The following is a 15,480-nucleotide window of genomic DNA, read 5'->3' as shown; positions in this document are numbered from 1 at the left end:
TTTTGCAAATTTCCAGATGTGTTCAAATGTTTCAAGCTACATTATGGCTTTATATTTTAGGTCCCTATGAGTCCCTAATCAGAGTTCTTATTTCTCTAAACATTAAATGAAATTGAAAATTTTCATATACCCCATTTAGACTGAGAGTATTATGGACCTTTTTTTCCCAAACTAGTCTTTCTAGATATATTGGTCTTCCATCTACTCAATAGATAATCAGTCGCATTATGCTGTACTATAATAATGAATCCTTTGAAGAGAATATTCACTTTTCTCAAAAAAAAATATTTTTGACAGGTGAGTTTGAGATAATTTCCTCTCTCAAATTTGTGCCAATAAAATTTACCCATTTTAAGACAAGCATCCTTCCAGTAAAGGTGGCATCTGTAGTGGATTTCCCTGTAATGCTTATTGAACTGTTTGCCACAAGAATTGATCTTGATTCTAGCATTGTAGATTTCCACGATGGATATAGATAGTAAATTTTGTTCATTTCAAGCTGCTAACATTGTAGAAGAGGGCATCATAGAGGCAGAATGCACAATGACCCCAGTCAATTCCAGGAATGCTTAGCCAGTAACAAGATGATGTTTCATAAAAGCAAAGCAGTGCTGAACTTGGAAAATCAGGCAGCATGACAGGTGTGAAAGAGCACGTGACATGATAAACTGAAATCTTCACAGAGTTAGAGCTGGGCCTGCTGAAATGATGTGAGACCTGCGTCTCAGACACCCTGACCAGCATCTGAATTTCTATTTTTATAGACATAAGAATACAAAGCCTGAGGATGTCTACAACTAACTAAGTAGTAAGGCTTCAAAGTCTCCAAAAACAACTAGAAAGGTGTAAAGGAAAAGAACAAAACCGTGCCTTAGCAAGGCAGATGATGGAAAATATGGGTAGTCGTTTGGGACACAACTGACACTTTAAAAAGATAAGAAAAGGGTTTCTGGGGCAGGACTAACATGGATTGCCCAAGGAAGTGTTATTTGAAAACTTAGACTTGGAAAGATCTATACAAAGATGAGGATGGCAATCCAACTGAAAAGGGTTAGAAGGAAAGAAGCAACAAGAATAGAAAATGTGTGAAAGGAGTTTTTATGAGAATAAAGTAGAGTGTTGGAGAAATGGTTAGGGTTTCAGCTTCCTTCAGTTTGGAGGCTCTGAAAGTGAATGACCTCTACCCTCTCATTTCATCGAGATGCCTCCGCGGTAGAACCTGGACTCCTGTCCTAACGGCCTGTTTTGCTGAGTCTGGGCAACTCAAACTGGTCAGAAACAAATGACGTTCTCAAGGCCACGGTCAGAGCGTCAATTTTCATTTAATAATAATTCAGCTTTCTGGAGTAAAAAAGTCTGACCCGCGGCCATAGGTATGCTTGGGTCTTGGAAAGCCATCCAATGAGGGTGAGCCTGGGGTCATTCAGTTCGTGCAACCCCTCAGTGCCAAACAAATCAACCCAAAGGGCCTGGGCAGTGTCAGTGGCATCGCTTTTCTTGCAGAAACAGAGCTTTTACATATTTCAGTGTTCTCACTTACTGCACCTATGAGTGGCGATCTGAAATCCCTTACATGGGCTACTACTTTGAGTAAGTCAGCAAACTAAAACTTGTTTCATATCATTTTGCAGGGTTTTCAAATAAAAGTTTCTGTGATTCTACCCTAATGTGAATTCTCTATCAACTAATGCTTGTCTGTTTTTCATCTTGAGTCTGTGAACTGAAACTTACATATCTTATCAGGCAGAAAGAAGCCCAATGGATCCGCCTTGGATACTGTAGTGAAAACGTGATCAAAGAGAGGCCAGGTTTCAAAAGGTTAATGCAATAAAATTCTACAAAAGGCACAGGGAAAGGAACCCCACCCCCGGCCCTGTAGCCTTAATTGTGAATGTAAATGTTTCCTTGGAGAACGCTATTCAAAGGAATAGGTTATTTTCAAGGGAATCTACTCTGTTAGTACAAAATATCTGAATCCCTCTGAAACAAGTAGAAATTTCATTTATATAGATTAATGAGCTTATGACAAGTTCATACTCAAGAGTTATTCAGGCATTCCTTTGCTCCTTCCTAGGAAGAATAAATTTATTTCATTCATTCACGGTAAAAGTTATACTTTGTAATTTCTTAGCTATATAAATCATCACACGATGAGAAATGAGGCCTACATCAGGGTAATAAACTTAAATCTGTTCAAATAAAGACTTCACAATCATCTTTCCAATCACCTGTTTCTTTAAAAAAAACAGTTATACACCACATATTCAATTGAGAGATCAGCCAGTTTACTGAAGGTTAAGGACTTAAAACTCCCTGTAAACAAAAACAAAAGCACTCCATGAAAGTCCATTTAAGGAAAAGGGCTCACCTGACCTTGGGTAACTAAATTACAGGGAGCAATTACCTTTTAGGAGGAAAGCCACCTCCGAAAGGACTGGGGTTTTTTTTTTTTTACATCTTTACTGGAGCATAATTGCTCCACAATGGTGTGTTAGTTTCTGCTTTATAACAAAGTGAATCAGTTATACATATACATATGTTCCCATATCTCTTCCCTCTTGCGTCTCCCTCCCTCCCACCCTCCCTATCCCACCCCTCCAGGCGGTCACAAAGCACCGAGCTGATCTCCCTGTGCTATGCGGCTGCTTCCCACTAGCTATCTACCTTACGTTTGGTAGTGTATATATGTCCATGCCTCTCTCTCGCTTTGTCACAGCTTACCCTTCCCCCTCCCCATATCCTCAAGTCCATTTTCTAGTAGGTCTGTGTCTTTACTCCTGTCTTACTCCTAGGTTCTTCATGACATTATTTTTGTCTTAAATTCCATATATATGTGTTAGCATACGGTATTTGTCTTTCTCTTTCTGACTTACTTCACTCTGTATGACAGACTCTAGGTCTATCCCCCTCATTACAAATAGCTCAATTTCATTTCTTTTTATGGCTGAGTAATTGTATAAGGACTGGGGTTTTTGTTCCTTATCTTCAAAGAACAACCCACTTGCATCAGAATCAAACTCTTTACACAATACTTGATCACCCCACATCAAAACCCTATCCTTCCCCTCAGTCCTTTCTTTTACTTAGAGTTCATAAGGATATGGGTTTACATGTTGACTGAGGCCTGTAGCAAATCCCCAGAAAACACATGTGAGATGACTTCAGTTTTCACCTAAGACCACCCCTTCTCCGCTTGGTACCTGACAGGTGCGCCTCGGCTGTGTGCAGGCTTCAGCAGGACCGTCACCGTGTTGTCGGTTTGATTCAAGGGCGTCTCAAGTTCATAAGCCGGCATGGAGGGTGCTGGGGAAGATGTATGAGATAGGAGACTCATGATTTCTGGTTTGTCTTTTCCGTTTCCTTTCATTTACAATGAGCATTAAAAACACAGCACACTTAGTTTAAATTGCCTCTGTGAACGAACCACAAACAGCCTTTACGTATCTACCCAACCCTGAACATCAGGGACAGCTGTTAAAAACATCATGTGTTGACTTTGGTCTTGAGTTTAACCTGGGAGGGGGCACGAGGGGGGGCTTAGGAGGTGTTAGTAATACTGTTTCTCGATTCGGATTCTCGCTAAATGGGTGTAGCCATTACATCCATCCATACATGTACATCACTGTAATTAAATTGTAAAATAAATTTAATTTGTGTACTTTTCTGTACATATGCTTTTCTTAAAATATTAAATGCAAATTTAAAAAATAATTACTAGGATCATAAAACTGATCATTTCAGTTCTCCCATCTAAGTCAAGGTTTCTTGTGTACCAAATATCCATCCAGAGATTTGAAGAGGTCTTCAGGAGTCAGAGGGCCTGGCTGGACCTAGTGAGGCACCGGTGGGCTCTCTGGGAAAGCACAACCGAGGAAAAGATACTGAGTTGAAGTGAGAAAGGCTTGGGTTTGACTTTCTGTTGCCTTTTGTTTCGACCAGCATGAGAGCTTAGGCACAGTAATTATCTCTGAAGCTTCAGTTAACTCATCTATCAAAATAGGAGAAATTACCCTCCAGGGTTATTACGGGAATTCAAAGAGATAACAGATAAAGAGAGACGGGCAAATCTAGTTCTACAAATGTCAGCCCTCTTCCCAGGGCGGATCCCATTTCCAAGGCCATTTCCTGGCAGTCTTTGCTTTCTAGATTGTTCAGCTTGTTACTAGAAGATAACAGCTCTTCGGTAATTCTGTCATCACAGTGCACAAGAGACATCGCCGCACGAAGGCTGTGACCCTGGCCGCAGAGGCACCGGCCTTTGTAAGGCCCTCAGGTCGGGTCCCTGATGAGGACAGTAGAGGCCAGTTTGGCGAGTATCGTTTTTTAAATCTCTTACATACAAGAAGCTTTTATGTAAAAGACATGGGTTATAGCTCAGGTCCATTCAATGGATCTTCTCAGCATTAAAATTAGCTCTAATTCTGTTAAAAATTAACTCCAGTTCATAACACAGAGCTACATTTTGGATAGAGAGTAGTTCTCTGAGGTCCATGGAAGTAGAAAATAGGGGCCCAGAATCCGTAATTTCTTTGAACCATAAAAATCAAATAGTTATTCTTGATGAGCCTTTGCAGGCTAACTATAAAATGTCAGCTGGCTTTGCTTCGGGATAGAACTGTTGAACTTGGCGGGCTAGGAGCGGCCATACTCACACCAACCAGAATTTTTATCTAATACAAATGGTAAAAATGAATGATTTTTTCTAAAAGAATAGCCTCTTTAAGATAATAATCGTTGAAATATGGCTTCCATAGGGAGAAATTACCAAAAAAGGGGCTTGGAGGTATGTACACTGGCACACATTACCTCTTTAAACAGATAATATCATCTTAATTTACATCCAGGGGTAAATTCACTTGATCAAGGTCAGAGAAAAAGCACTGGGAAAAATTATAACTAGAACTCATATTTCCTGATTCCAGGCCCAGTGGTCTTTCTACTCAGGCATCTGTACAACTTATGTCATTTTCCTAACCTCTGAAGTATCCTTCCTCTTTTCCAACTCTCCATGTTGTTTTTACAAGCTAATGTCTTATATCAAACATCAAGTGTCTATTAAATTTCAAGTTAAGTTTGTGCTCATAAATTAACTCTCACACAATGCAAAGTTATCCCTTAAGTTATAATTGCTTAAAAACAAAATCCCAAACCTCACTCCTCCCTCAAAACCTAGTAGAAGTCTTAGAGTACTTGTGCTGTATTTCCTTCCCTTCCTTCCGTCCTAAAGAAAATCTCTCGCAGAACTAGGGATGAGGGACAACAGATATAAAAATCAGGCTAAGTATTACTTAGCTGACCCTGACTGATGAGAAGTTACTCTATCACCTGCCTCCTGCTCTTCTACCCCCAACCAAAACAGTCACAGCCCAAACTCAAATACTGCCCTACTCGGATCCAAAGGGGAAAACATGGAAAAGGAAAGACGTCCCCTGGAACTGTGTTTATTGCTGCTGCATATCCCACACCAGATGGTAACTCCATTTCCTCTAGTCTGAAGCACAAAGACATTTTCTGCACAGTTGCACATGCCCAGAAATATTTCCCAAATTATGTCCTTTGTTGGATGGTGTAATTGAGTCTCTACAAGAAACAAGCTGGCGGATGTAAGTGCTTGGTGCCCCCCCTCTGTAGTAGCCTCTCTCTTGAGGACGTGAAACTACTAACAGTGAAGGTCCCACGGAAGGCTGAGCCTTCTGGAAGGGCCTCCACATAACGCTGCCTTTCTGCTGAGCACTCCCTTGTGAGAGACCTCGCTATGGAGACTTTCCCGACACTGCTGCTCTGGGAACTTGGGACTGCGAAGGGCTGAGAGTGCTGGGAACAGCATCTCCCGCTCATGTCTGAGTTCTCCGACACACACTCTTAAAACAGTGCCTACCTCCTGACGCAGGACGACGATCCGAAGCTCCCAAATGATAAACATTTGCAGCGTTTCATTGAATTCCATAAGTCCGATTTTCATACTTACAAAAATATGAATTTACGTGTACGTTTGGGTGAGCTCTGCAGACTTGACAATGGGAATGAGAAAGTACCCAAATGCTACTTCTGATATAAGACGGGCACAGCTCATGAAGGTACGATACCTGATATTTTGGTGGTGAACTGATTTGTTGCCGGGGGTCCAAAACCCTTAGCCGTGCTAGCTCGGATGGTGAAGGAGTATGTGGTCCCTGGATACAGTCCGAAAAACAGAAAGTGGGTTTCATTTCCCAGCTTTGAAACTCTTCCACTTTGATTGGACAGATCTATTTCTGGGTCAAAGGAACTGACTGCCTTGTAGGTGATCTGTAAGAGAAGACGGATGTGATGAAATACCTGAGGCAGATCGGCCGAGACTGCATCTTTATCCAGTAAGCCCTCCTGATGTATGCACTGTCAGACGCTTTGTGATAAGCTGTCCTGCTCCCCTAGACTCTTCAAATCCTGGATCCAGCGAACGGGCACAGGAACTCAGCCAAAACTGTGAGGAGTTATTACTTTTATAGACAGAGGAACTGCAAGCCAGTAGATTAGAACATAAAGAATGAGTTCAGGTTTAAGCTAATACCTTGAAGTTGTTTGCTTTCAAAGTGTCTTGTTGGAAAACTGTATTACAGCTGGCTTAAAACAAAATAACAAAATAGACAATCAGCTCAAACAGATAAGGACCTGACAAGGGGAAGGCCTCATCTCTCATCCAGGGGCCAGAGTCTGATTTTGCCCTGAATAGGATTATCGTATGCTGGTAACAAGGGCACTTTTAAGCGTTTTCCTTAATGTGGGCAAAGATACCTCTCCAAAAATAAATCCTAGATGCGTGTCAGTAGCCCTTAATGCTGTGACTGTGGTGTTTGCAATATGTCCTATTTACTTTTTTCTTTAGAGCAATGCTGTCCAATAGGACTGTCAGGATGGGAATGTTCTATTCTGCACTATTCAGTGTGGTGGCCCCTAACCACAAGTGGCCACAGAGCACTAGAAACATGGCCGGTAAGATGGCAGAACTGAAAAATTTACTTCATTTTATTATTATTTTAAAAAATCATTAAAAAAATTGAAGTTACTTGATTTACAATGTTGTGTTAGTTTCAGGTATACAGCAAAGTGATTGTATAATTATACATACATATACACATATTGTTTTCCAGATTCTTTTCCATTATAGGTTATTACAAGATACTGAGTATACTTCCCTGTGCTATACAGTAGGTCCTTGTGGGTTATCTACTTTATATATAGTAGTGTGTATATGTTCATCCTAAACTCCTGATTTATCCCTCCCTCCCTTCCCCCTTTGGTAACCATAAGTATCTCTTCTATGTCTGTGAATCATTTTATTTTAATTAACTAAAATTTAAATTTAAATTGCTCTGAATGACTAGGAGTTTCCATTTTGGACACAGTGCAATTCTGGAAGCTTTATGTTTGCCACGTGACAGGTGTTCAAATCACCCTGGATTGTGTGAAAATAAATATAACATAGGTGTCTTTAAATTTTGCCCTTTCAAATGATGTTTTAAAAAATTTCACTCTAGGGCTTCCCTGGTGGCGCAGTGGTTGGGAGTCCGCCTGCCGATGCAGGGGACACGGGTTCTTGCCCCGGTCTGGGAAGATCCCACGTGCCGCGGAGCGGCTGGACCTGTGAGCCATGGCCGCTGAGCCTGTGCGTCAGAGCCTGTGCTCTGCAACGGGAGAGGCCACAACAGTGAGAGGCCCACGTACCGTAAAAAAAAAAAAAAAAAAAAAAATTCACTCTAAGTAGTTCATCAACTCTTCAGGAACATGCATTTTGGGGGTGATTACTAATTTCTCCTCCTTGTAAAGGCATAATTTTTAAATGTGGCATATTCAAAAGTTTTAAATTGCAAAACTGAGCACTTTTCTTGCTTTCAGATAGGTTAAAGTTACTGATAATTTATGTGCATGAACACTAACACTGTTATTATACCAACTGATAACTGACATTCTTCTTATATTTATAGCATGTCATTATAATTAAGGAGACCTCTCTGAAAGAATATTTAGATTGAGTCAACTATGCTTTGGCAAGAAAATGTTTGCTGTATATATTAATCACCGCCGCGCATGGCACCATCAGAGTCAGGCAGCGGGTCTGCTGTTAACCCTCTCATGGGCTTCCCTCATGAGGTTCCTCTGAGTCAAGAGACAAGACCACGTCCACCAGCACCTGCTGTCGGGGGAATTCAATGTCACTGCTAGGCGCTTAGCTGCACACTTTGAACTCCATCCTGAGAGCTCCAGAGAAGAGGTAGAGAAGGCAGATCTAACCTGTGACAACATAACTGCTTCTCCAAATTTATGAATTCCCTCATTCACAGCATCTTCACTGCATGTCTCTTGTGTGCCAAGCACTATACTCTGGGCTGGGGTCTCATGTGGTGATTCAAACACAGTACCTGCCGGGGGGGAAGGTAGCAGTCCGGTGGTAAGGGGAGACCCAACCCAGCAGTGAGGATGCAGTATAATTAGCATAAGGACTGGCCTTATGAAAAACTTCAATGGGATACAAATGCCTACGGGACAAAGTTCAAACTTCTGAGCTCCGCGCTTAAGACTTGCCTACACCTTCTTCTCTAAACTTCTTTTTTTTCTTTTTTTTTTTTAAACATTTTAATTGGAGTATAATTGCTTTATAATGGTGTGCTAGTTTTTGCTGTATCACAGAGTGAATCAGCTATACGTATATATATATCTCCATATCTCCTCCCTCTTGTGTCTCCCTCCCACCCTCCCTATCCCACCCCTCTAGGTGGGATAGCACCGAGCTCATCTCCCTGTGCTATGCAGCTGCTTCCCACTAGCTAGCTATTGTACATTTGGTAGTGTATATATGTCCATGCCACTCTCTCACTTTGTCTCAGCTTACCCTTCCCGCTCCCCGTACCCTCAAGTCCATTCTCTATGTCTGCATCTTTATACCTGTCCTGCTCCTATGTTCTTCAGAACCTTTATTTTTTTTAGATTCCATACATATGTGTTAGCATACGGTATTTGTTTTTCTCTTTCTGACTTACTTTACTCTGTATGACAGTCTCTAGGTGCATCCACCTCACTACAAATAACTCAGTTTCGTTTCTTTTGATGGCTGAGTAATATTCCACTGTATATTTGTGCCACATCTTCTTTGTCCATCTGTGAATGGACACTTAGGTTGCTTTCATGTCCTGACTATTGTAAATAGAGCTGCAATGAACATTGTAGTACATGACTCTTTTTGAATTATGGTTTTCTCAGGGTATATACCCAGTAGTAGGATTGCTGGATCATATGGTGGTTCTACTTTTAGTTTTTTGAGGAACCTCCATACTCTTCTCCATAGTGGCTGTATCAATTTACATTCCCAACAACAGTGCAAGAGGTTTCCCTTTTCTCCACACGCTCTCCAGCATTTACTGTTTGTAGACTTTTTGATGATGGCCATTCTGACTGGTGTGAGGTGATGCCTCATTGTAGCTTTGATTTTCACTTCTCTAATGATTAGTGATGTTGAGCATCCTTTCACGTGTTTACTGGCAATTTGTATATCATCTTTGGAGAAATGTCTATTTAGGTCTTCTGCCCGTTTTTGGATTGGGTTTTTTCTTTTTTTGATATTGAGCTGCATGAGCTGCTTGTATATTTTGGAGATTAATCCTTTGTCAGTTGCTTCATTTGCAAACATTTTCTCCCATTCTGACGGTTGCTTTTTTGTCTCATTTATGCCGTGCAAAACCTTTTAAGTTTCATTATGTCCCATTTGTTTATTTTTGTTTTTCTTTCCATTTCTCTAGGAGGTGGGTCAAAAAGGATCTTGCTGTGATTTATGCCATAGAGTGTTCTGCCTATGTTTTCCTCTAAGAGTTTTATAATATCTGGCCTTACATTTACGTCTTTAATCCATTTTGAGTTTATCTTTGTGTATAGTGTTAGGGAGTGTTCTAATTTCATTCTTTTACATGTAGCTGTCCAGTTTTCCCAGAAACAATTATTGAAGAGGCTTTTCTCCATTGTATATTCTTGCCTCCTTTATCAAAGATAAAGTGACCATAGGTGCATGGGTTTATCTCTGGGCTTTCTATACTGTTCCATTGATCTATATTTCTGTTTTTGCACCAGTACCATACTGTCTTGATTACTGTAGCTTTGTAGTATAGTCTGAAGCCCAGGAGCCTGATTCCTCCAGCTCTGTTTTTCTTTCTCAAGACTGCTTTAGCTATTCGGGATCTTTTGTGTTTCCAAACAAATTGTGAAATTTTTTGTTCTAGTTCTGTGAAAAATGCCATTGGTTGTTTGATAGGGATTGCACTGAATCTGTAGATTGCTTTGGGGGGTATAGTCATTTGCACAATGTTGACTCTTCCAATCCAAGAATATGGTATATCTCTCCACCTATTTGTATCATCTTTAATTTCTGTCATCAGTGTTTCATACTTTTCTGCATACAGGTCTTTTGTCTCCTTACGTAGGTTTATTCCTAGGTATTTAATTCTTTTTGTTGCAGTGGTAAATGGGAGTGTTTCCTTAATTTCTCTTTCAAATTTTTCATCATTAGTGTATAGGAATTCAGGAGATTTCTGTGCATTAATTTTGTATCTTGCAACTTTACCAAATTCACTGATGAGCTCTAGTAGTTTTCTGGTAGCATCTTTAGGATTCTCTACGCATAGTTTCATGTCATCTGCAAATAGTGACAGTTTTACTTCTTCCTTTCTGATTTGGACTCCTTTTATTTCTTTTTCTCTTCTGATTGCTGTGGCTAAAGCTTCCAAAACTATGTTGAATAACAGTGGTGAGACTGGGCAATCTTGTCTTGTTCCTGGTCTTAGAGGAAATGCTTTCAGTTTTTCACCATTGAGAACAATATTGGCTGGGGGTTTGTCATATATGGCCTTTATTATGTTGAGGTAAGTTCCCTCTATGCCCACTTTCTGGAGGGTTTTTATCATAAATGGGTGTTGAATTTTGTCGAAAGCTCTTTCTGCATCTATTGAGAAGATCATATGGTTTTTATCCTTCAATTTGTTAATATGTTGTATCACATTGATTGATTTGCATATATTGAAGAATCCTTGCATTCCTGGGATAAACCCCACTTGATCATGTGTATGACCTTTTCAATGTGCTGTTGGATTCTGTTTGCTAGTATTTTGTTGAGGATTTTTGCATTTACATTCATCAGTGATACTGGCCTATAGTTTTGTTTTTTTGTGACATCTTTGTCTGGTTTTGGTATCAGGGTGATGGTGGCCTCATAGAATGAGTTTGGGAGTGCTCCTCCCTCTGCTATATTTTGGAAGATTTTGAGAAGGAAAAGTGTTAGCTCTTCTCTAAATGTTTGATAGAATTCTCCTGTGAAGCCATCTGGTCCTGGGCTTTTGTTTGTTGGAAGATTTTTAATCACAGTTTCAATTTAGTGCTTGTGATTGGTCTGTTTATAGTTTCTATTTCTTCCTGGTTCAGTCTCGAAAGGTTGTGCTTTTCTAAGAATTTGTCCATTTCTTTCAGGTCGTCCATTTTATAGGCATATAGTTGCTTGTAGCAATCTCTCATGATCCTTTGTGTTTCTGAAGTGTCAGTTGTTACTTCTCCTTCTTCATTTCTAATTCTGTTGATCTGAGTCTTTTCCCTTTTTTTCTTGATGACTCTGGTTAATGGTTTATCAATTTTGTTTATCTTCTCAAAGAACCAGCTTTTAGATTTTGTGATCTTTGCGATTTTTTCCTTCATTTCCTCTTCGTTTATTTCTGATCTGATCTGATCTTTATGATTTCTTTCCTTCTGCTAACTTTGGGTTTCTTTTGTTCTTCTTTCTCTAATTGCTTTAGGTGTAGGGTTAGGTTGTTTATTTGAGACGTTTCTTGTTTCTTGAGGTAGGGTTGTATTGCTAAAAACTTTCCTCTTAGAACTGCTTTTGCTGCATCCCACAGGTTTTGGGTGGTCGTGTTTTCATTATCATTTGTTTCTAGGTATTTTTAAATTTGCTCTTTGATTTCTGCAGTGATCTCTTGGTTATTTAGTAGTGTATTGTTTAGCCTCAATGCGTTTGCATTTTTTACAGTGTTTTTCTTGTAATTGATGTCTAGTATAGCGTTGTGGTCAGAAAAGATACTTGATATGATTTCAATTTTCTTAAATTTAGCAAGGCTTGATTTGTGACCCAAGATATGATCTATCCCGGAAAATGTTCCATAAGCGCTTGAGAAGAAAGTGTATTGTGTTGTTTTTGGATAGAGTGTCCTATAAATATCAATTAAGTCCATCTTGTTTAATGTGTCATTTAAAGCTTGTGTTTCCTTATTTATTTTCATTTTGGATGATCTGTCCATTGGTGAAAGTGGGGTGTTAAAGTCCCCTACTATTATTGTGTTACTGTCAATTTCCCCTTTTATGGCTGTTAGCATTTGCCTTATGTATTGAGTTGCTACTATGTTGGGTGCATAAATATTTACAATTGTTATATCTTCTTCTTGGATCGATCCCATGATTATTATGTAGTGTCCTTCTTTGTCTTTCATAATAGTCTTTAATTTAAAGTCTATTCTGTCTGATATGAGAATTGCTCCTCCAGCTTTCTTTTGATTTCCATTTGCATGGAATATCTTTTTCCAACCTGTCACTTTCAGTCTGTATGTGTTCCTAGGTCTGAAGTGGGTCTTTTGTAGACAGCATATATACAGGTCTTATTTTTGTATCCATTCAGCCAGTCTGTGTCTTTTAGTTGGAGCATTTAATCCATTTACATTTAAGGTAATTATCGATATGTATGTTCCTCTTACCATTTTCTTAATTGTTTGGGGTTTGTTATTGTATGTGTTTTCCTTCTCTTGTGTTTCCCACTTAGAGAAGTTCCTTTAGCATTTGTTGTAAAGCTGGTTTGGTGGTGCTGAATTCTCATAGCTTTTGCTTGTCTGTAAAGGTTTTAATTTCTACGTCGAATCTGAATGAGATCCTTGTTGGGTAGAGTAATCTTGGTTTTAGGTTTTTCCCTTTCATCACTTTAAATATGTCCTGCAACTCCCTTCTGGCTTGCAGAGTTTCTGCTGAAAGATCAGCTGTTAACCTTATGGGGATTCCCTTGTATGTTATTTGTTGCTTTTCCCTTGCTGCTTTTAATATTTTTTCTTTGTATTTAATTTTTGATAGTTTGTTTAATATGCGTGTTGGCATGTTTCTCCTTGGAATCATCCTGTATGGGGCTCTCTGTGCTTCCTGGACTTGATGGACTATATCCTTTCCCATATTAGGGAAGTTTACAACTATAATCTCTTTAAATATTTTCTCAGTCCCTTTTTCTCTTCTTCTTCTGGGACCCCTATAATTCGAATGTTGGTGCATTTAATGTTGTCACAGAGGTCTCTGAGACTGTGCTCAATTCTTTTCATTCAAAGACCCTGTCAGCCACGTGGCTGCTAGTGTTGGAGGGTCTCCTGCAGAGGCAAGGGTGGCTGTGGCTCACCACAGGGACAAGGACACTGGCAGAACTTCCCATGGGATGACATCATATTTTCTTCTGTCCTGGTCAGGGGACAAAGATTTACTGCCCCACAAATACTGGGCTTTTCTGACACTGCTTTTGCTTATAAACTCTCAGCTCCTTGGAATGTGATAGAGCTAACTCTGTCCTCTTTCCTCCACCATGAATTCAGATGCACTCTTGCCATTCAAATACTGACTGAACTGTGTGAGCACGAGCACTGCAGTCAGCAGGAAGACATAGGCCCTGCCCTCGGGCAACCAATAATCTGGACTGGGCTGGGGAGGCGCTGGGGAGACATCCAGTAAGTAAATTAATAATTTTTAAACACTACGTGTCATGGAAGAAACAAACAGGATGCTAAGATGAAGGGGATTTTGGGGTGGGGCCCATGCTCAGCCATTCAGAATGGCTGGGGGAGCGTCCCCTGAGGAGACGACAGTTAACTGAACTTGGGAATGAGTCAGCCAGGCTAGGAGTCCGGGGAAGAACAGCATGAACTACGACCATGAAGCAGGAGCATTCCAGACACAGATGATGGACAGAAAGAAGGCCCCTGTGGCGGCAGGCCAGCCAGCGAGGTGGCGTGGTCCCTGGGGGGCTGGAGACGTGGTGGGGGGCAATTCCCTGCAGTGCTCTGTACCCCAAGGGAGAAAGTGTGGAGGCATACAACAGGGGCCTTTGAACAATTTTAAGTGTGAAGATAAAATGATCTGACTTCCCTTATAAAGAGATCACGTTGGCTGCCAGGTGGAGGATTGCTTTCTTGAAGGGGGCACCAAAGGTAGTAGGAGGACCCCTAGGAGCCCTGGCAGAGGCCATGGCTGAGGCTGCAGCACACGTGAGAGAAGGCAGTTGTTTGGACCAAGGGTGGGGCCATGAAGAGAGAAATACATGAAAAGAATCGGCAAGTTTTAGAGTCGACATGAGCACAAGTCAGTGATGGACTGGATGTGGGGATAGATGGAGGAACTAAGACAGGCTCCATGTTTGGGCTTGAGCAAAGGATGTCCTGCTTACTGAAATGGGATGGAATGAATGAGAAGTTAACTGCTGGGGGGTGGGCATGTCAAGCTCGAGATGCCTATGATAGTCAGGAGGACACACCGTGTACAACATAGGGCTGGGAGCTGAGAGGTCTGCGCTGGAAGTAGACACCTGGGGGTGAGCAGCGTTGGAACATTACGGTTCCGGACTGGATGAGGTCCCTGGGGAAACGCTGATATTTAGTATAGGGCACAGAAGGAGAGCCAGAAAGCAGGGAGAAGCCAAAAGAGACAGCTGTCATAGAAATCAAAAGAACACAGTGTGTTAAGAAGGAAATGCTTTCAAAGATGCTGCCGGGAGTTTGAGACTGGAATCAAAAACATGTCCATCCATGTCTCGAGCCGGGGCTCCCATTCTACGTATCCGTAAAGCCTTCCCAAACCCGTCCTAACGATCACTGGATCTGCTCAACACCGGCTGTTGTGACTGTGTCCCTACCATCCATTCGGCAATAAATCACGGAGAGCTGTAAGAGCTCTTTGTAGTCTGAAATCATGATTTAAACATGCCAAAGGAATTGGAACTTTTCATACAGTTGTCTCTTCTTTCTGAATAGTGATAGCTTATTCTTCTTTCTGACCCCACTGTGATCAGTAAATATTTGGCATTCGGTATATATTTTCCTAAAGACTCCGGGGAGAGCAGGTCTGTGTACGCACTCACACACATGCTCACGGTGCGGCAAGAAGGACGTTTGCCCTGCAAAGCAAAAAGCAATTGCATTATCAGAGGACTTGCTGTTTTACCAGTGCTGATGGGTTTGTACTCGCCTCTAGCCATGGCCTTGCAGGATCAGCTAGACTGGGGTTCTTTCGTTTACAGTCCTTGATAATTTGTTAAAAAAGCACAGATCCTCTCCCCAACCCATAACAAAGCACGTACACGCTGCTCTTAAAAATCGTGAATCCTCTCCCTCACCTCTAACAAATCCCTAACAAGCAACTATGTTGTGTCCAAGTGGACACAAAATGTCAGAA

The 15,480-nt window shown here is 40.9% G+C and overlaps 1 protein-coding gene across 5 annotated transcripts in view; it reads right to left on the bottom strand.

Annotated features, from left to right (window-relative positions):
• PTPRM (protein tyrosine phosphatase receptor type M) overlaps positions 1 to 15,480 on the bottom strand; it is a 765,589-nt gene that overhangs the window by 291,337 nt on the left and 458,772 nt on the right. For all 5 annotated transcript variants that reach the window (XM_032602620.1, XM_032602624.1, XM_032602619.1 and 2 more), the window contains 2 exons: positions 6,087 to 6,288; positions 3,201 to 3,303 (listed from right to left, as the gene is read on the bottom strand). In XM_032602620.1, coding sequence (XP_032458511.1) covers positions 3,201 to 3,303; positions 6,087 to 6,288 — 305 coding nt within the window. The remainder of the gene's footprint in view (positions 1 to 3,200; positions 3,304 to 6,086; positions 6,289 to 15,480) is intronic.

This window comes from Phocoena sinus, chromosome 14 (assembly GCF_008692025.1).
Source record: "Phocoena sinus isolate mPhoSin1 chromosome 14, mPhoSin1.pri, whole genome shotgun sequence".
Classification (NCBI taxonomy): Eukaryota; Metazoa; Chordata; class Mammalia; order Artiodactyla; family Phocoenidae; genus Phocoena; species Phocoena sinus.
The sequence above is the reverse complement of the archived record's forward strand: the minus strand, read 5'-3'. Positions and strand labels throughout refer to the sequence as shown.